Genomic DNA, 22,062 nt, shown 5'->3' with positions numbered 1-22,062 from the left:
TTGGTGGTCAGCCTTCTTTATGATCCAGCTCTCACTTCCATACATCACTACAGGAAAAACCATAGCTTTGACTATTTGGATTTTTGTCGGCAAGGTGATGTCTCTCCTTTTTAAGATACTGTTTAGGTTTGTCATCGCTTTCCTCCCAAGAAGCAGGCGGCTGAATTTCGTGGCTGCTGTCACCATGTGTAGTGATCATGGAGCCCAAGAAGGTAACATCTGTCACTGCATCCATATCTATCCTTCTATTTGCCAGGAGGCGATGGGACCAGTGGCCATGATCTTAGTTTTTTTGATGTTGAGCTTCAGACCATTTTTTTCGTTCTCCTCTTTCACCCTCATTAAGAGGTTCTTTAATTCCTCCTCAGTTTCTGCCATCAAAGTGGCATCATCTGCATATCTGAGGTTGTTGATATTTCTTCCAGCAATCTTAATTTCGTTTTGGGATTCCTCCAGTCCAGCCTTCCGCATGATGTATTCTGCATATGAGTTAAATAAGCACGGAGACAACATACAGCCTTGTCGTACTCCTTTCCCAATTTTGAACCAATTAGTTGTTCCACATCCAGTTCTAACTGTTGCTTCCTGTCCCAGGTGTAGGTTTCTCAGGAGATAGATAAGGTGATGAGGCACTCCCATTTCTTTAAGGACTTGTCATAGTTTGCTGTAGTCCACACAGTCAAAGGCATTTGCGTAGTAGATGAAGCAGAAGTAGATGTTTTCTGGAACTATCTAGCTTTCTCCATAATTCATTCTTACTGAATGCTAAATGCCTGGGCTCCATCACCCAAGCAACATCTGCAAAAGTACCATGTGGACTGTACAATGGCATCCACATTTACAGGTATAGTAAGTAAAGGTAAAGGGAAAGGTTCCCCTTGGCAATTTCTCCAGTCATTTCCAACTCTAGTGTGTGGTGCTCATCTCCGTTTCCAAGCTATAGAGCCAGCATTTGTCTGTAGACAGTTTTTGTGGTTACGTGGCCAGCACAACTAGACACAGAACGCCGTTACCTTCCCACCGTGGTGCTACCAATTTATCTACTTGTATTTTGTATGTTTTTGAACCGCTAAGTTGGTGGGAGCTGGGACAAGTGATGGGGGCTCACTGTGTCGCGTGGATTCGATCGTACAACTGCTGGTCTTCTGACCTTGCAGCACAGAGGCTTCTGTGGTTTAACCCCCGTACCTAAACCACTGAGCGATTCAGCCAGCTCACAGGTCACATAAAACAAACATCAGGCTGTCACAGACCACAAAATGTGCTCAAGCAAGGACAAAAGCTAGATGCCTATGGATTTTCTAGACATAAAATATCTATATATTCTAACAGTAGTTCACCTGTAAATACCAAGCGATGTCATTAAACAACTACAAGTACTGATGTATAGCATTGGAATCTATATGTTTTAGCAAAAAGAAGAAGAAAAGGGGAAGGTTAATGAAACCCACATTTTTTAAATGCATAATAATGGGCAGTGCTGGCAAAATGAATCCAACCTACATGTAGCAGCTGCTTGTTTTTTTCTGGAGGGTTGGAGGATTCTTCAGAGCAGATTTTCTCAGGGAGTTATTCATACAGCAGTGAATTTTACTCATCATTTGCCTATTTTTGATATATTGTATACTGGGTCTCATAATTACTGCTTTCTTTAGCTCATTTTCTAACTTCCGTTAGTTGTTTTCATGATGTCAAGGTGGAAAGAAGATTGCATGTGCTGAAAAGCAGAAGAGAATATATAATTATCATGATAACTAGTTAAAAAACAATTCATTTGTGGGAAAATGTTTGATAATTGTAGGATATTATAGTTAAGTATCCATGAAAGCTCTGCATAGTTATGTCAAACTAGATGCCTATTTTTTGCTCTTTTTTTACTGGCTTTTAGATTATTATTTACAGTTTGAATATAACTTCAATATTGGATTTTGCAGTTAAAATGCTGCTAAAGCACCTTTATCCTTATTACTATGATAACTAAAATGTGAATGTATTCCACCCGCTAATTGCAGAGTGTAATGTCTCTGCTGGAGATTGTGGTTCACTTCATTATTACTTTGTTACAGGAGTATGTTTCACTTGTATCTGTTGATGTAAAGTGTATCCATTAAATAAGCTGTGGTTTACACATACTGTTTTTCATATCAGTGAAGATAGCTATATTATGAACTCAAAGCTGAAAGACAAAATATTGGTAAAGGCTCACTTGAAATCTTCTGTAACTATAAGGTGGATTGTTAGTGTCTGATGATAAGACAAATGGAGAGTAGGGATGGGATTTCTTGAATTACATATCCCATAATTCCCCATTCTTGGAGTGCTACCTGTCAGATCAATGTCTAAATGTCTCTCACCTGGGAGAAAGGCTTCTACTTGAAGGCTTTGAGGCTCAGCTAGACCTAACTGTGCCCACATTTCCTGTTCCTGTTCCAGTACTAGCTGACAGCTTTCTTTCTGAATAAGAAACAAGTCAGAGCTAAGACTAGGTAAGCCTCAAAGCTGTGCAGTTGAGGTCTTTCTCCCAGGTAAGTTCTGTAGTGGCTCCAGGAGGTCTCTCCTCCCCCCCCCCTGCAACAGAATGATGGCCTTCTCTCCCTTCTCTTGTAGTTTTTAACACTCAGTTCTGCGGGTTTTCTCAGCCCTCCAGGTCTGTGAAGTAGAACTCCAAGAATGGAGAATTGTGGGATATGTAGTTGAAATCCAAAACTCCACGGCCTAATGGAGAGTTCTGCTAGTCCTTAAAAGAAGTCAGGTATGCTTGCCTGATGCTTTCATGCAGCAGTTCCCTTTCTCTTCTGGAGAAGACAATAACGTTAAGGAAAGTTCGATTTGGTAGACCCTTCTCCAGATGCCTCTATGAAATGAACTGAAATGGGTGGTTACAATATGTTTTCAGTTTGTGGTGTTCAGTTCTGGAATGCTCTACCCAGAGAGACTTAAGATGTCCTTGTAACCAAGAGGAGTCTCTCTGGGTTGGTCTCCCTCTTTCAAATGAAGAAGCTTTGTAGTAGTGGATCCAGGAGGAGGCAGTTTTTCTCCCCCTACAGCAAGACAATGGCCTTCTCTTGCTTGTAGTCCTCAACACTCAGTTCTGAGAGTTTTTCCCTGAGCCCTCCAGGGCACATATTGAGAGTCTGTGGGAGGTGCAAGGAGCGGATCACCACCTTATGAATTTGCTGTTGGTTTTCTTCTGTCAGTGCAATGTACCCAGCTGAGTTCTTGGCCCATGAATGTCTATGAATGATGTTGTTGATGCCAAATGCATAATTTTTCATTCTTCCAGACTTTTTTGTTCTCTGACTTGAAAAATAATTCAAATGCTTTCAGGATCCTTGCATTGCTGTTGTTGTTTGTTGTACTATGGATTTACTTTAGGGCTGTTTCAATTTATTTTACATCCTCCAGTTGGATTCTTGCATTTTGTGACTGAGACATTTGGCTACTGAGCAGTACGGAAATGTGCCAAATAAATAAATTGCAGTCTCTGCTGCATTTTGTAAAACAAATAAATGAGCTTCAGCTCTTCAACATTCTTAGCTTTTTCCTGAATAACTAGAAATGAATATGTTAAATATTGAAAGGAAAATACTATTTCCTGTTTTTGAAAATGATGAAGGAGGAAACTGTCAGAATCTGTAATAAACTATAAATTATAGTGACTGAGTCCACTTTCAATTATTATTTAAGAGTAGCGCTGATCGGCAGGTAAGACTTGCCTGTAGGCAAACAGGAAGGGAAACTTCATAGATGTTAGTATTTTTTTAACAGCACAAGTGATTAAGGTGAGCATTGAAGCTAAACTGTAGAAGAGTGGCAGGTTAGTAGTGATTTGTGTGCAAAGCTGCTTCCCCACAAAAGTTGGTTTCAGAGTTTCTCAACAGCTATGATAAAGTCAGCATACTAAATTAGCTTTTTTAAAACTTTTTATCCTTATACACAGAGTGAAGATTTTCACATATACACACAGTATTGCACCAATTATCCAAGGTAAGAGTTATTCTTTTATGGATGTTGTTTTGAAATGTGATGAATGTAACGTGATAGGGCTATTTAAAGTAACTATTTACTGAGAAGGAGGTGCTATAGTGTTCATATAAAGTGTTATCAAAAAAGGAGACAAGAAGATATATATTCCGTTTCCTAAAACTCATTTGAAACATTATGTGATATTGGGCTGATTCCAGTGTCAGTTCAAGCTGGAGTTCACACGTTTATTTGGTCCGTTGCATAAATGGCAGAGGAGCATTTAAGGTTTACAAAACATCCCATATAAATAATCTGAAACTGTAACAGTACACCAAAACCTGTTTCTGACACTGACACACCATGCAGTACAGTACAAGCAGTACAAGCAAATTAACATGCTTTTACAGTAATGTACATTTGTGCCAGCTACATCTGGAACATGACACTGCTTTGCTTTCCGTATTTTGCTTTTGGGGTGTGAAAAACAGCAAGGACTAGGTCAGGATCAGAAATAAACCATTATCAAGCCAGAATTCCAAACCTCTCACACGTAGTTAAGTGAGAAAAGCATTTCATTAAACTGGTTTTCCTACACCAATTCATCTTTCAACCATTATATCCAACAGACATGCTTTGTTTTCATGACTGCCTGAATGTTCATGAACGAGATGTCTACTAGATTTAGTATAGCATATTGGAGAATTTCTAAATTCTACAGAGTAAGAAGGGCAGAAGTTTTGCAAGCAACAGGCACAACTTCTCTCTGGCAGCAGAAGCCTTGGCAGAGTCTAGTTCTGGCCATTTAGTTCAAGCTGGAGTAGACTCATTGAAATGAGTGGGACTTCATAGTTACCATTGATTTTGATGAGGTTGCTCTAGTTGAGACCAATATTGGATTTATCTCTTTATATTTATTGCAGGTTAATTGGTTCATTTGAGAATAAGAAGTAAATTAAATGCATTGTTTTCTGCTTCATGGGGAAAAAATCATCAAATGTTACGAATGTATATTAAAACAAGTGTATAGTAAGTAAATATTTGGGTTCTTTCAAAAACTCCATTCAGGTATCACACATTAATCTTATACTAAACCTATAGCAGAAAGCACCCTGAAATCTGTCAACATCTTCTCTGTTTTTCCTTGCTGGCAGAAGTATTTGTGTGTGGTGGTACTGGTGATAGAGATTACTGAGGTGGTGGTGCCTTGAGCAAAGACTCTACTCTTTTGAAGAAGTAATATTTAGCAAGACACCATTTTCTTTCAAAATTCTCTTCAAGTAAAAACCTCTGTGTTAGACAGAAAATGATTAAAACTATACGCAAAATCACACATAATGATTTGTAACTATATGCTATTGTGCATCCTCCACAGAAAACTCACAATATTTAAAGCAATTATAAGGAGGTAATCAGTGGTGATGTCATACTGTGCATATGAAGCAATGCTTTTCTGGTTGAAATCCTGTTGCTTAATTACACATGTAAAAGGCCAATGGCATAACATTCAGTTACTTCTAGCAGAAAATAAGCCAATCCCCTTTGGGATTCTCAAGCACATGCTAAGCCATCAGACATGTGCACATCCAAGGATCCCAACACCAACTCATTAATTTCTTGAATATTATCCAATTTGTGTTCTACATGCATAATTAAGCAGCAGGATTTCAGTCTTTGTATAACTGATCTATGTTTAAATAGCAATGCTTTAAAATGCTTTCATATGTCTTACAGGTCAGTGGCCGTACTAACAGAATGCATGAGGAACAAATCCCTGGTCAAATTTTTCAGAGAAAGACAAGAAGCACTACAACATTCACTCCCTTTAGGATCCTATCTCTTAAAACCTGTCCAGAGAATACTGAAGTATCATCTGCTTTTGCATGTATGTTGTCATTTATGTACAACCCATTAGGACCATTGCCTGCACTTGGTAGAAATGACTTAGAAACATTTTTTTAATTTACTGACATGAATTGTGTGTCTGTGACTTATTGCGGTAATTAAAAAAAGAGAACTGCAATACTGTACATCTTAATTGATCCATGCTTTAAAAAAAGACTTAAACTGGCCACTTTTCTTTTCTTTTACAAAAATAACTGATCAGGTTTTAATTCAAAATGTATTCAGGCTCCTGCTTCATATTCCTCTCATCCATTGCCCTGGTTTGCTTTGTCCCCAAGACGGCAGTGTATTCTGATACCAAATAACTTACTTGTTAATAAATTCTGCATTGATAGCCACAGTGGAGTGATACAGTTGTTTTCAAGGCTAAGATGAGAAAATTGTGGCCCTCCAAATGTTATTGAACAGCCCTCAGCCCTAGCCAGCAAACCCATTGATGTAGGATGATAGGACACCCTTTCTTTCCACCCATCTGTTTGTCTCAATATGCATCTCATATTTCTGTCACCTAACATAGATAAAACATTATCTTGAAGAATCAGTATGTCCCCAATGCATGGCCGTTGGCTGTGTTTATTTTAGTAGGCCCAAAGCTATATATGGTTGCGGTACAAAGTTGACATGTAAAATCTTGTTTAGCTGTCTCCAGATCACTTATTTTTTTTACAAAATTAATACTATAATACAAATTCAACAGTGACTACACAATACAAATTGAACTTTCCCCACCCATACCACCTTCACCCTTGAGACTAGGTGACCAGTAATATCAATTTATGTTCCTTTTCACTCCATGCCTTTCCATAAATACATTGATTCTTTTGCTGACATATAGCTTTTCCCCTTCGAAAAGACATACTCCAAGTATAAACGTCTTTGAAATCAAAGATGATCACTGATTTTGAAGAATATGATATTGCATTCAAGCAACTTTTGATTTCAGCCATTATACTTGATTGTAAAGCTTTCTGAAGCTTTTGGAATTCTTATTGTCTGTGTGGCTGAAACTGCAGAATTCTTCAATAGTTTCATTGCAGTCAATTCTCACAGCAAAAAGTGTTGCACATCCTAATAGGCACCATGTGCGGAAGTGAGAAGCACATGTGACAGAATATAGCAGAATGTCATTTACATTTTGAGAAGCAAGCAAATTGGGCAAAATGGGAAGAAAAGAGATATACAGTATGCAGTTAGCTTGATGCCAGTCAGGATGTGAGGTTGAAGAGAAATCTCACATAGATGGGGAACAAGAGGAATTATGTATTGTAGGGAGAGACACATGCTAGATATTATGAAGACTCCAATCTAGGGTTGCCAGGAGAAGTAAGCTGAAGAAGAAAGGTGCTGAGGATCGAGTTATTGCTTGTATAGTTGGCTTGTATCTTACTTATTTTACCTGAATATTATTAGCATATTTTTGTGCAGGTCTGTAAGAGATGTACATTAATTTTTTTCCTTCTTTACTAGGAGATAGAAAACCACTTAGACAAGGACACTGAAGGTTATGATGTGGTTTTGGATGCTATAGATACAATGCAGAGAGTGGCATGGCATATTAATGACATGAAGAGGAAACATGAGCATGCTATTCGGCTGCAGGTGGGTCAAAATGATTCCCATATCTACAGAATTTTCCTTTCTACCAGATGTTTTCTTTAAATGTATCAGGCAACATTACTGCAAATCACTTGATTTTGACTTAAATTGTATATGCTCTTTCTGTATTTTGATGTGTTACAAAATTCATGTTCCCAAGGAGTATTCTGTGATGTATATCAGATTCATTGCATATGTAAATACCTTCAGAGTCTGACTAAAAGCTTCTCTTTGAATTTGTGTGTTGTTGGAAGGTATGAAAAATATGAAAGTTTGTACTAAAAGTGTAATGGACCTCAAATGTAAACCAGTCCTTCCTGTTCGTAGACAAATTGTTTCTTGCCACCAGTACAATTTCTTTAGAGCTTTGGTTGGGTAATAATTTTGTAATTTGAAAGATTGTTCTCATGACTGTCTCAGACATCCCCCAGACATACACATTTCCCTCTCAGCAATTCTTACATGTCTGTGCTCAGCAATTAACATGAATACACTTAGGCAATTCCAGCAGCCCAATATTCTGTCTGTGTTGTCATCATGCGGATGTTCAGTTTGAGCTGCAGCTCAGCAGGGCAAAGTTCTGCAATGTATTTCAAAGTTGGGAATTGAATTTTAAAACTTATGCCACATATTAGGGTGAGGATTGTAAATGGTGAGCCCCGGATCCCACTAATTGGCTCCCCTCAGATCTGAGCAGAAGAGAAACATCACACGTCTACAGATCTCAACTAGAAGTCATCTTCTGCTCAGTTCCAGTTTCATCAAAAGAGACATGTATGGCCTATGGGAGTCTGTGGGTGGAAAATGGAGTGGCTGTGGCTTCTCACTCCTCCCATAGATGATACTGAGAGGACAAGTGCACAATGCATTTTCCTCACTTCTAAAAATAACATAACTTGCTCCCACATCTCTTAAATAAAGAGATGTCTTTGTTCTCAGCAAGATTGAACCCTGCTTTTCTTTATTCTCAGCCTGTTTATGTGTTACAAAATAGATATACTACATTTCAGCAGTAAGAATGTACAATAAGAAAATTGTATGTGGTGAGGAAGAACCATCTGTGTCAAGTGTCTCTCATGCAACATTAATTCCGTTGAAACTAATGTGATTAGTCCTTGTACAGTTGTGTTCAAGAGATGACAGCTGCAAAATAAAAACCTAGGCCAGAATCCTCATGGTATTCATGTAAGGATTTGTGTAGGTTACTGTGGCTAATAAATGGAGTGCACTGGCATGTCACATTTTGCAACCATGATGCACCCAGACACCTTGTTGATTAGATGAAGTTAGTTTTGGCAAGTTATATAATTGTACACAAGCCCCATTATGGTTCTTGGCTTAAAGTAATCATTCTACAAGGTGAAGAGCCTTACCCTAAGACTTAATTGAATACCACTTGTGCTTACATATTGCATTGTTCACAAAAATGAAGATACTGGTGAGACTGTATGAAAAACAGCCACATGCAACTTTGCAATAGCCTGAGCCACTCACAAGTATAATTGCTGAGGAGCTGAAAATAGCCAATATTTCTACTTGTTCTCATGTACTTCAGACTCTGATGACATGTGCTGTTTTTCACTATTATATCACACTTCCTCCTAATTTTCTTGCTCTTCACATTTCTTCCTATTCTTTTCATATATTGGTCTTCTTGACCATGACTGTCTGTCCTGTTAAACCCACCTTCTTTGCTTCAGTCATCTGTTGTGCATAATTTCCAGGGGACTGTACTAAAAAAATAGCATAACTGTGGACTTGGCATGTCTGAATTGGTATCATTTCATAACATACATGCCTAGCAACACTTAGGAGAAATACATTTGTCTGGCTACCATAGGAGAAGGTGTATTTATTTATTGATTGATTTGATTTTTATACCACCCATCTGGAGAAATCCACTCTGAGTGGTTTACAGTCAAACACAGATAGGATTAAAACAAACAATAAAAAGATGGGAAAGACAAGAGTAGGAGCTAAGTACTAGCTGGTGGGAAGGCTTGCAAAAAGAACCAGGTCTTCAATTTACTCTTGAAAGCTCCCACCGAGGGGGCCCAACGAATCTCCGTGAGCAGTGTGTTCCAAAGGTGAGGAGCCACCACCGAGAAGGTCCTATTTTTAGTTTCTTCCTTCTGGGCCTCTCTCAGAGTTAGGCCCCTGTATGGTGAAAGAAATGTGCCACTACTACTTGTATAGAAGAAATGATTTTGCACACTCTTGACTGTAGAAGTAACACAATCAGGACTTCCTTATAACTATGAAGTTATTCTAGAAGACAGTGTTGTTATTTTTCACATATGCGTACTGCCTTTGACCCTCAACCCTCTCTTGCAGGAGATACAAAGTTTACTCACTAATTGGAAAGGACCAGACCTTGCTAGTTATGGAGAGCTGGTTTTAGAAGGAACATTCCGCATCCAGAGAGCCAAAAGTGAGCGCACTTTGTTCCTCTTTGACAAACTGCTGCTTATTACTAAGAAGAGAGAAGACATGTTTACTTACAAAGCTCATATCTTGGTATGTAACTGTATACTAGCTAGGGGTAATCTAAAGGGAAGGAGCAGCCCATGTGCTGCAGAGGAGAGGATATGGGGTGTTTTACCATTTTAAAAAGAGTTTGTTTTGATTGATGAGTCTGTTTCTTTCTTTTGCAGTGTGGCAATCTCATGTTGGTGGAAGTAATACCAAAGGAACCACTTAGTTTTAGTGTCTTCCATTACAAAAATCCCAAGATGCAGCATACAGTTCAGGTATTAAAGACCAATGCTTTAAGGCTTTCATTCAAATGGTATAGTTTCCAGGAAGTATCACTGTTGCCTGTGTCATATAATCAGTCCCCTACTTTCAGGTCCTTGTTTTGTATGATCCAGTCTGGAGTAGCCTTTCCCTTTTGGAGAAAAGTATGACATCCAAATTAATGCAAAAAATATAGCAAGAACTAATTTTGGGGATGGATGTGGGGAATCTTGTGCTTTATTCCATGCATTGTGATAATTATACAAATATTGAAAAAGATTTTGGAAGGTTCTTCTTTGTCTGTGGCTTCTTTGGTTTGTTGGAAAGCCGTTATTTCACTTCATTATGAAGAATGAATGTCTCAAGGTGTGACTACACAGGAATTTGATTTGCAGCCTGTATTACATTTGAAATTGCAATTATTGCTCATATAGGCTGCAGATTGATTTGAAAATTTACTCTTCATACTGAATTTGATGCAAGTTGCATTCCGGCCTTCAGCCCCACTTCCTTTCTCTGGTCCCACCTCTGTTACCCCTGTGAGAGAATCATTCTGATGTGTGAATTACGATGTATTCTGCAGAACTGCTGTTCAAACACTTGCTGTTTTGTATTCTTAGATTGTTAAGTATCTCTCCATGTTATTTTTTTATAGAAGAGTTTTTAAGAAATGTAATACTCTGCAGTTTTTAATGAGAATGTGGCTTCATGGTGAATCATAAAAAGATCAGCAGAGTCCGGACCAATTAAGTAATTAACAGCACTAAGCTTTTGCTTCACAACAAAAGGGCCTTCCGAGATGATCTGACAGGATTCAGGATCCCCAATATTAAAATCATGGTGCTTTGCTTTTGCATTACTTTCCCCCCCTCCACCACTGCCAGTCTGAACATCATTCCCCAACTGCCTACATCACCAAAACTCTTCCCACCTATGTTGTTGTTTAGTCGTTATGTCATATCTGACTCTTTGTGACCCCATGGCCCAGAGCACACCAGGCCCTCCTGTCTTCCACTGCCTCCCGGAGTTCGGTCAGATTCACGTTGGTAGCTTCGATGACCAACCATCTCATCCTCTATTGTCCCCTTCTCCTCTTGCCTTCACACTTTCCCAACATCAGGGTCTTTTCCAGGGAGTCTTTTCTTCTCATGAGATGGCCAAAGTATTGGAACCTCAGCTTCAGGACCTGTCCTTCCTACCTATAGATACACCCTATTTTTAAAAGAATATATTGGTGTACGGGAAAAAGCCAGTTCAGATTGTTTCAGCTTGAAAAAGTAGAACTCCCTCAGTGGCAGAGGAAAAACAACAACGTAAGAGCAAAAATGGCTTTGTGTCATGTAGTCATTAAAAAATACATCAAAGTCTCCCATTTCTTAAGTAGAGCAATTTCCACAGTTTTAAACTATGAAGTCGCACTCTCAGTGGCATATTAGTTCATTCATAGTAAGCCAATTTCATTGGGAAGCAAAGGGAATGAGTCAATTTACAGAAACATATTGAGGTCTGGAAACAGTGATGTGGTCTGGAGAATAAAACGATGGAATGAGTTTTCTTGTAAGTTACTGAGGTTTAATAATTACATACTTAAACATAACGACATGTCCCCACAGTATCCTGAATAATAAATTTGTCCACTGTTTGCTGGAAAAAGCTTCTATTTTTCATTTCAAGTACTAGAATGTAAAATTACATACATAGACCTTTATTGGCATTTGATTACATTAAAGAAAAGTAAACAGGTTGCTAGGTAGAAAATATAAGGGACAGGTTAGAACTAAAGTTGGGAGGGATGGGGGTTGCGGTTGCTCATAAGAATGGTTGACAAAAATTCCGCGACGAGATTGGTAGTGATTGGGAGGGAATCACTAAGGAGGATTGGGAGGGGATCAGAGAGGGAGGGAGGGAGGGTTTGGAGAAAGGGGTTTAGTAGGGAAGATCTAAGGGCGGAGTGAGATGGGCAACGAAGTAGGATGTGGGCTACTGTGTCTGGTTCACGGGAGCAGAATGTGCATAGTCTGTTTGATCGGGGAATATTGGAATATCTACCAAGATGATAGGCAGATGGGAAGATGTTTAAACGAGCGAGGAGGAAAGCCCTCCTTTTCCTTGGGTCTGTCAGGTGAAAGAGGTAACTGGCTGGGCGGCCCAGTAAGGGGGGGAGCCTGAAATAGGATGGTGAACAAGTGGGATTGAGGTTTGATAAGAGGGTACGGGTTTCTTGTTCCAGTAATTTAGACTTAATGATAAGGTGGGCTTTAGGAAGGTCGAGGTCAGCCAGGATTTCAGGGGATAGGTCAAGGGTAGAAAGCTTGGCGTCTACTAGTTTAAACCAGTTGGATATGTGAGAGTCATGGATAAGGTCGTATAAAATGGAGGTTGGGTGGGAATTGAGATGGAGTTTCAACCAAAATTTGAAGGTGGAATGTAAAATTCTCTGCCAGTCAATCTGTTTGTGAATTTTGTTGTTTAGTTGTTAATTCATGTCCGACTCTTCGTGACCCCATGGACCAGATCACGCCAGGCCCTCCTGTCTTCCACTGCCTCCCAGAGTTTGGTCAAATTCATTTTGGTAGCTTTTATGACACTGTCCAACCGTCTCATCCTCTGTCGTCCCCTTCTCCTCTTGCCTTCACACTTTCCCAACATCAGGGTCTTTTCCAGAGAGTCTTCTCTTCTCATGAGATGGCCAAAGTATTGGAGCCTCAGCTTCAGGATCTGTCCTTCCAGTGAGCACTCAGGGTTGATTTCCTTTAGAATGGATAGGTTTGTTGTCTTTGCTATCCAGGGGACGCTCAGGAGTCTCCTCCAGCATCACAATTCAAAAGCATCAATTCTTTGGCTGTCAGCCTTCTTTGTGGTCTAGCTCTCACTTCCATACATCGCTACTGGAAAAACCATAGCATTGACTATGCGGACATTTGTCGGCAAGGTGATGTCTCTGCTTTTTAAGATGTTGTCAAGGTTTATCATCACTTTCCTCCCAAGAAGCAGACATCTTTTAATTTCGTGGCTGCTGTCACCATCTGCAGTGATCATGGAGCCCGAGAAAGTAAAATCTTTCACTGCCTCCATATCTTCCCCTTCTGTTTGCCAGGAGGTGATGGGACCAGTGGCCATGATCTTAGTTTTTTTTTAAATGTTGAGCTTGTGAATAGTAGTGTCTAAATTCACAATATTCTTATTTAGGAATAGTTTAAAGAGCTATTTCTCACTTTACAAAGTGGTTCTCAGCATGCCCTCTCTTCATGCAGCATATCTTTTTGTCCCTTCCCAGGCCCATCAGAATCCTCTGAACTGTGTCCAAAAATGATTTCATCAAAGAAAGAAAACTGGACATCTAGATGCCTCCTGGAAGCAGCAGTTCACCTTTTAACTAGGTCATAGAGCCTCCTTTCAGCATTAGAAACAAAACAAACAACCTCCCCCTCCCTTTTTATATAAATCAGAAACTGGAATTCTGGCCACTTCCTGTTTAGTTTTCTTCCCTTTTCTGACATATTGAGTAGTTCACATAACCCTCAGAGTATCTCCAGAGCTGATGTTTGGCTCCCATAGTTGCCTTAGTTGCCCATCCCTGCTGTATTAGTTCGGCAAATGTAGTTTTTCAAATAATTATATATCTATGAAAGGAACAGCATAAGAACATTATGAAGTTGAAGGGGCAGAGCTGCAAACATAAAGTGCAAATACACAAAACACTACTGGAAACACCAGTCTATTAGTTTTCAAATTTGCTCCTCAGTCATTTTCATGTTAGGTTCTTATAGTCTGTGAGCTAACATGATGGTCCCTTTTTGCAATGATAAATGTTGCAAAAATAAAACATACAATAATATTAATAAACAAATACACTTCTCCTTTCAACAACACTGAGGTAAGAAGCGGTGGACTCCCGTGTAGTTGCAAGACTCTTATATAACTGTTATGCCCCCAAAATGTAACTACAAAATATGAACAGATAATTAACAGAGAGACAGACAGACAGACAGACAGACACAGACAGAACAGTTCCTTCTACCAGGATACTCTTCCATAGCTTTGGCAATCCTTTCTATACAATACTGTGCGTAATGACCCTTAAAGGTCTTTATGATCCCTTAATCAGAGGTTGAATCAGATATGTTGTGTTTGGGGCAAATAAACCACTTTGATACCTTCAGTGTTGAACTCATGAGGTTCTGGGTGGTCAGGGGCACAATATATATATTTTATTTATTTATTTATTTATTTATTTATTTATTTATTTATTTATTTATTTATTTATTTATTTATTTATTTATTTATTTATGTATGTATGTATTTATTTATACATACATACATACATACATACATACATACATACATACATACATACACACACACATACACACATACACACATACATACAAATCTGTGTATAAAGAAAATGATGCCACTCTGTCCTGTGCAATTCAAGGGAGAAGTGTATAAATGATAGCAGGCGTCACAAATGCATTTGTGAAAGAAACTGTCTCCTTTTCAGTGAGAATTAGATTCTGCTCAACATTCAGTTAGATAACTTAGCCAACTGTCTCCTTCCATATTTCTTATTTCTATCCATAACGTTTTTGCATTCTTACGATTTTGCAACAGGCTAAATCGCAACAAGACAAGCGCCTTTGGATTCTTCATTTGAAGAGATTAATATTGGAAAACCATCCTGCCAAAATCCCAGCTAAGGTAAAACATTATCAACTACCTTTTTAGTGCAAATTTAAGGCAAAAAAGGGGGGTGGGGCTATCACTGTTACATGAGAGATGCAGGTGTTTAGCCACCTTATGGACAGAGAGTGCGTGGGTTACATTGCACCAAACTTAAAGTCACTACAATAAGGGCTCTTCGAAAACAACAATAGCCTTATCTTCTACATTTTATAATATCATGCTCCTGGATTGGTGGGTCTGTCTGCTGGATGAGCAAAACAAGAAGTCTGTTCAGAATACTTACCCTAACAAATCACTTGTCAAAGGAGCAGCACAGGAACAGAGGAAACTGCCGTGTCCTGAGCCAGACGGTTTATCCACCTAGCTTATTCAGCACATACTGACTGATGGTAACTCCATGGGGTTTCTTTCCCACCCATACCTGGAGATCCCAGAACAGAAAACCAGGGGCTTTGCAAAGCCTGTGCTCCACAATGGGCCATTTCTAAGGCCATTCCTTTTTCACTACATTTTGAAAATGGTTATTGGAAAGCAGTTCCTTTTCTCACTTTGTAGCAAACAAACATTTGTTATTACAGTATGGTAAAGAGTAGCAATTGATGTTGTTTTCCCATTGTTACAGGGCACATGTATTTTTCCCCTCTGGTCCTCATGTAAGGCTTGTTATTATCTAAATATCAGAGGATGGTTAAGTCACTGGGAGTACAATGCCCAGAATCCTTGAGCCAGGGTAGCGTTTCCAAGCTATGGAGAAAGAGATACCTGTCTCTCTTCTGCTCAGGCTATCCTGCTGCCTTCCCAATGCACTTTGCACTGCCCACTATTATGTCTACACTTTCAGCCCACTGCAGTGCTGTGAAAAGTGCAAACAAGTGCAATTTCATCCTTGCACATATTGCCAGGCCTGCTATGCACAGAAGCCCATGGCATGCTCTTTATTTTGACAGTATCTGTGTTAAGCAATGTTTTAAATGTTTCCTGAGTTTAAAATATTTAAAAATAAATAAACAGTTTATCCTTTTTTTCCCTATAAAAATACTCAAAGCAACTAGTGAGAAAAATAAACTGAGCTTTGGTTATGGCAGGTGCAGAGTCTATTGTTCTTGGCAGGATTGGCTCCTGGCAGTGAAAATGAGTTTTTTGGCAGTGTAGGCAGCAATGGAAGTAGGTGCCAAGTCCATACAACTTCAGAGATGTCAAAACCTGGGGCAAAAAAGGGGATACTTTGCCTTTTATAAAAGTAACAAGCGCCTGTGTTGATGTAACTTGCATCTATCAACACACTATATTTCTCTCAAAAAAAATAGAATTTGTGTGCAAAGTACATTTATCCATCTTTACAACTTCACAACTTCCCCAGATTCACTGTTGCATGGTATCCTCCCCCCCCCCACCGTCTAATGGCTGGAAGAAGGGAGAATAAGACACACTGAACTCATCACAGAGTGTTTTTGTCTTTAGCCTTTTTCAGACCTGTAGCAGTGCATGTGTGACACCTAGTGGAAAATAGTTGAGACCCAGCTGTAATCATGCAAGTTTTCTGTATGCTGTCGTTGTGTTTATCCTGTTAGGATTAGGTAATACATTGCTGTATGTATGCCTTGGGATTTCTCTGTACAAATCTGGAAATGATTCCTTTTTAAAAATTCCTCTTAAGGTGGCATCTGTTGCTAGACTTTCTATGGCAGAGCACTAGCACCCAGTGAAAACAGGAGAAGATATCTCCTTCTAACTGAAGTGTCTTGTGCACTCCTAGACCTGGGGGCTGGGAAACAGTCTCTTGCCCAGTCCCAATACACCCATAGCGACAATGTGTACACCAGTTTAAGAAAAGAAAAAAGCACTGCAACTTGAGAATGTGTTACAACTGGGGCCATGCTTGCTTTTAGCTATCCCACAGTAAATATACATTTTCTGGTTAATCGCAAACCTGTCTGTAAAGCAAACAGTACATTTCCTGTAGCAAGGCAAATCATTACTTGTCTTGCCCTTGCACACAAGGATGAGGAAGTGTAATGTCATTCTACACAACAAGAATGATAAGGAATTTTCTGACTCTCTTTCCCAGGGATCATCAGTGTCGGAAAAATGTTTTTGCAATAAGAATTTTTTGTGCAAAACTTTGATATTGTTTCATTCACATAATTGCCAAGAACTAGGCTGCCTGCTGCTTTATGCAAACCTTTACAGTCCTAGTTGTGTTATTTGTAGGTGCATTACCTGTTGAAGTGGTCGAAAATGTGTCTAAACATTTTTCAAAAGGGATAAATGTTTGTCATGCTTGTTTTTAAATTTCTTCTAAGTGAATGAAGTGTAAGATTGGATGTATGTGAAATCACAGACTGAGAATTTAAGAATAGTTTCTCTTTGATTTGTTGCTCACTGAGTAGTTTGGCATTCAGATAAAAGTCACAGGTCATGTACAAGCCCACTTGTTCCTAATTTTTAAATCAGAGGTATTGGTCCTGATGGTAAATTAAGGGGTGCAAAATAAATTGAGTTAAGATAATAAATGCAGTAAATGCCTCAATAATAGATTTTTCAACCATTTCCCTCATATATAGTCTTTGGAATTCACACAATATACGCACAATTATTTTTCAGGCCAAGCAGGCAATTCTTGAAATGGATGCTGTCTGTAAGTATATGCTATTTAAATAATCAATGTACATTTTTATAAATAAAGGTGAAATGTATAAGGTGAAAATTTGTAACAGTTAACAAGGTATATAGATATTAAATGTCTGTATTTGGGGCCATGTATAAATATATAAATATTTTCCATTTAGTTTCTTATGTGCGAGGGAGTGGACTTATCCACGAAAGCTCAAATTAAAATATAGCAGTTAGTTTTTAAGGTGCCATAACATTTCTGTCTTACTTTTCTTCGTTTTTCTTTTGTTTTTCCTGATATGTTAGCACAGACTAACACAGCTGCTCTTCTAAATGACTGTATTTTTCCTATTAGTGATTTCACAGTTCTATAGCTTTTGCCACCATGGGAGAAGATGATCACAACTTCCATTTATTGTTGACCAAACTAGGAAATGAGAGTTGTAGTCAAAAATATCCGTGCAGCACTTTGCTTAGTAAAATACAATTAGTTGAGTAAGATTATGAGATTATGAAAGGGTTGCATGCTGCAGACTGAAATTTTTGTCCATTGGCTTCACCTTGCATTTTGAACATTAACATTTTTCACAAATGTTAGAATGGATACTTGGGCTCAATTTCTTGATATTTATGTAAATAAGGCCCATTGTTATGATGAATACTGTTGGCACTGGTTTGGTTTTGTTTGGTACAGCAAACATTCCCAACAATTAACACTGATAGTATGCCCAACAGTATTAATCATATATGTCCAAAGGAACAAAGATAATTTACATTTAGTCACTAAAGCTGTTGCAAAGTATAGTGTGTAAAACTGTGCAAATTACTGTTAATAGGACAATCCTGTGGTCAAACCCCAGCAAAAACAGGATTACAGTACGTTTTTTTCAGTTAGCAAAAGCCATCATCAAAGTTTATTCCTCTACCATTCAGTGATTTAGACTGAATATCAGGGAAAACAACTTAATTGTTAGAGCAGTATGACAATGAAGAGGTTTTGAGCACTCCTGCACTGGAAGCATTAAGGAGAAAATTGACAACCATCTGTCAGACCTGCTTTGATCTGGATTCCGGCATTGAGTAGGGGGTTGTACTCAATGACCTTATAGGCCCCTTCCAACTTAATTATTCTATGAGTCTACAGTTCCTCTCTTCCAATGAAATAGAGTACCACAGTTCCATTATGATATCCTTATGATCTTCATTGCTGTTACTATATATCTGCATAATCTTGCTCTCCTAAAAATGAATGACTAACTGCCTCATCATAGGAAAAAAAAATAACATAGACCTTTAAATTTTGGAAGTCTTTTAAGAAAGCACAGTTTTTTAAATCTTGATGTTATTTAGAACCAGCAAATTATATGATAGGTATGTGTGTGGGGGTGGTGGTGGTGGTGGCATGGTTTGTATACTGCATGAATAATTGATGGGGACAACTGCACAGAGAAAAATGCTGTTCCTCCCTGTGAAATAACAACCAGAGCTGGAGGACACAGGTCCTCCATATGTGGTGCTTTTTCCTGCGAGGGCTTTCTTTGAAGTGTATGGACATATTGTCTATGAGATGGGCAGCTCTGGAATATGGGCATTGTAATGTAGCTGCCAAGTTTGCCTTTATATGAGAGGCATCCCTGAGGCAGCCATTCACTAACAGGAGTAAAACACAAGTAATGCTTTCAGGGTGGGGTGGAGACAGTGAAGAGATATGCTAGTTTTCAGAGATACTCAGATATTAATAGCCAGGCCTGCTCAAGTCTATATAGCCACATTCTGAGTTTTATTTCTTAACCAAACTTCCCTGGAAAATATAATAGAACACTTGTCAACAGTCTTATCGCAATGTGTCAAGTAATACTTGAATATAATTTCTTTGGTTTCCTAACAGATCACCCAGGATTCCATTACAGCCCAGAAGGAGATCTGAAATCATCCAGTAATTCTAAAGAAAGTATTACTACACAGAGAGTAAGAAGAAAGTCAGGTAATAAAAAGTCATTTAAAAAAAAAAAAGCTACTTTGCAGATGAGTCTGCATGAATCTGCAAATGTCAAAATTCCATGCTTTCTCTGAGAAAAGAGTAGAAACGAGGGTAGAATAAAAGTACAAATCAGAGAATCATAAGAACTGGAAAAATTTGTTCTTGAACTGAAAAGAGCAATAATGCTAGCTTCCTTGGAAGAATATCATAGGGAACTTTGTCAAAGGTCTTACTGAAATCAAGATATGCTACATCTGCACCGTTTCCTTCATCTATCAAGCCTGTAACTCTATCAAAAAGAAAGATCAAATTAGTCCGGCATGACTTGTTTTTGAGAAACCCTCGTTGACTTTTAGTGATGACAGCATTGCTTTCTAAATAATAACAAACTGTCCGTTTAATTATTTGCTCTAGAATTTTTCCAGGAATTGATGTCAGGCTGACTGGGCGATAATTATTTGGGTCTTCTCGTTTTCCCCTTTTTTAAGATGGGGACGTTTGCCCTCCTCCAGTCTATGGGGGCTTCTCCTGTTCTCCAAGAATTCTCAAATATTATTGCCAATGGTTCTGAAATTACTTCTGCCAGTTCTTTTAATATCCTTGGATGTAATTCATCTGGCCCTGAAGACTTGAATTCATTTAGAGTAGCCAGGTATTCCTGTATTACTTCCCTATCTATTCTGTGCTGCATTTCCCCCACTACATCACCTGCTCTTTTCCTTCAGGTTGAGCACTATTTTCCTTTTTGGAGAAAACTAAGGCAAAGAAGGTGTTGAGAAGTTCAGCCTTTTCCCTGTCTTCTGTTCATAGTTGGCCATCTTCTCCATGCAACAACCATATCATTTCCTTGTTTTTCCTTTTGCTGCGGGCATAACCAAAAAAGCCCTTTTTATTGTTTTTAATCTGTCTGGCAAGCCTGAGTTCATTTTGCACTTTTGCTTTTCTTACCTTCCCCCTACATATACTGTCTATTTGCTTGTATTCCTCTTTGGAGTCCCCCCCCCCTTTTTCCATTTTAACACTTGTTTCCATTTTAACACATTTTAATATGTTTAACACTTAGTTCAGTTTAAAGTTCTTTAGTCAACCATTCTGGTTTCTTTAGACATCTCCCATTTTTCCTTCATATTGGAACAGTTTTAGATTGTTCCTTTAGCATCTCCCTTTTAAGAAATTCCCATCCATCCTGAACTCCTTTCTCTTTCGGTATCTTTGTCCATGGAGTTGCAGCCAGTAATTCCCTAAGTTTACTGAAATTGGCCTTCTTAAAGTCTAGAATACATGTCTGGCTGCACTTGGCTTCCCTTTCCCACTGTATAACAAATTCCAAGTGTGTGTGGTCACTCCCACCTAAGGATCCTACCACTTGAACCTCATTAACAAGGTCGTCCCTGTTGGTTAAGAACAGATGTAAAATAGCTGATCCCCTTGTTGCCTCTTCCACCTTCTGGGTCTGAAAGAGACAAAAGTCAAGCTATCAAGGCTGATCCTATAGTCTGATTAGATTATGCCACCCTTGCCCTCTTCCCATGTTTCATATCATTTCATCTGTGATTGCCTATCTAGAATTTGAGGACATGATATAGTGCCAGTTTCAGCTTGAAGTGCTGTGGGGTGGGAAGGAGGGCCTCTTTCATACCCACACATTTTTACTGGCACTGACAAACCTGCCTTGATTTTAGATACTCCAAAAGCTAAAGGGTCAGAGGGGTCAGATGAATGTCTGTTTGGGAGGTGCATAACACAGGTTATTCACTCTCTTCCTGTCTAAGCTCAACTGCCCTAACTATGAGTCTTCCTTTATTCTTGAGCTTTTCTTACCTTATTGTCCTTATCTTTTCAATTATAAGTTTTAAGCATTTAAAGAAAGCATCTTGTGTATGTTAATAGATGGCAAGACTATAATGCAGATAAAGGTAATCTGTTTCCACATATTTATGGTGCAAACTAGGAGTGGACATGATTCTCTGGAAAAGACAACAATGCTGGGAAAAGTTGAAGTCAGCAGGAAAAGAGGAAGGCCAGTTACAAAGTGGATTGACTCCCTAAAGGATGCCACAGGCTTAGGTTTGCAACTGCTGTTGAGGACAGGATATTTTGGGGACCACTCATTCATAGGGTCACTGTAAGTTGGAGGCAACTTGGTGGCACATAATAATAATAAAAAGCGGGCAACAATGGCCCTTCTGATGTTTTGAACTGCAGTTCCCATAATTCTTGATCAGAGTTATGGGTAAAAAATGTCTGGAGCTTTAAATTTGCCTATCATCCTGTAAAATCCTATTTGCTTCAAACCCCCCCCCCATACAATTTGATGCCTCCAATCAAATTCAGTCTTGAACAGGAAAACAGGATTTTGGAGTGGGGTGGTATTGTTGTGATAGTGTATGAGTTGGGGGACAGTGTTTGAAATTATGGCTTTTCTGCTGGATGTTGTTGGTTGTACTTGATTTACTTATTCTATTGTAGGGATGTACAAATTTATCTTGATCACATTTTCATTCATTTGAATTTTAGTAGATTCTGTTCAGAACAAAACTGACAGAAAATTCTCACCTGTCCCAGGAAGGATCAACAAAACT

At 38.8% G+C, this 22,062-nt stretch overlaps 1 protein-coding gene across 5 annotated transcripts in view; it reads left to right on the top strand.

Moving 5' to 3' along the window:
* The window catches only part of PLEKHG1 (pleckstrin homology and RhoGEF domain containing G1), a 164,259-nt gene that overhangs the window by 126,607 nt on the left and 15,590 nt on the right, over nt 1–22,062 (top strand). For all 5 annotated transcript variants that reach the window (XM_020806764.3, XM_072995271.2, XM_078383260.1 and 2 more), the window contains 8 exons: nt 3,941–3,987; nt 5,698–5,848; nt 7,336–7,467; nt 9,799–9,981; nt 10,119–10,214; nt 14,815–14,901; nt 17,491–17,524; nt 19,388–19,483. In XM_020806764.3, the coding sequence (XP_020662423.3) occupies nt 3,941–3,987; nt 5,698–5,848; nt 7,336–7,467; nt 9,799–9,981; nt 10,119–10,214; nt 14,815–14,901; nt 17,491–17,524; nt 19,388–19,483 (826 nt within the window). The remainder of the gene's footprint in view (nt 1–3,940; nt 3,988–5,697; nt 5,849–7,335; nt 7,468–9,798; nt 9,982–10,118; nt 10,215–14,814; nt 14,902–17,490; nt 17,525–19,387; nt 19,484–22,062) is intronic.

This window comes from Pogona vitticeps, chromosome 1 (genome assembly GCF_051106095.1).
Source record: "Pogona vitticeps strain Pit_001003342236 chromosome 1, PviZW2.1, whole genome shotgun sequence".
Classification (NCBI taxonomy): domain Eukaryota; kingdom Metazoa; phylum Chordata; class Lepidosauria; order Squamata; family Agamidae; genus Pogona; species Pogona vitticeps.
Note: the sequence above shows the minus strand (reverse complement) of the source record. Positions and strands in the feature narration are given on the sequence as shown.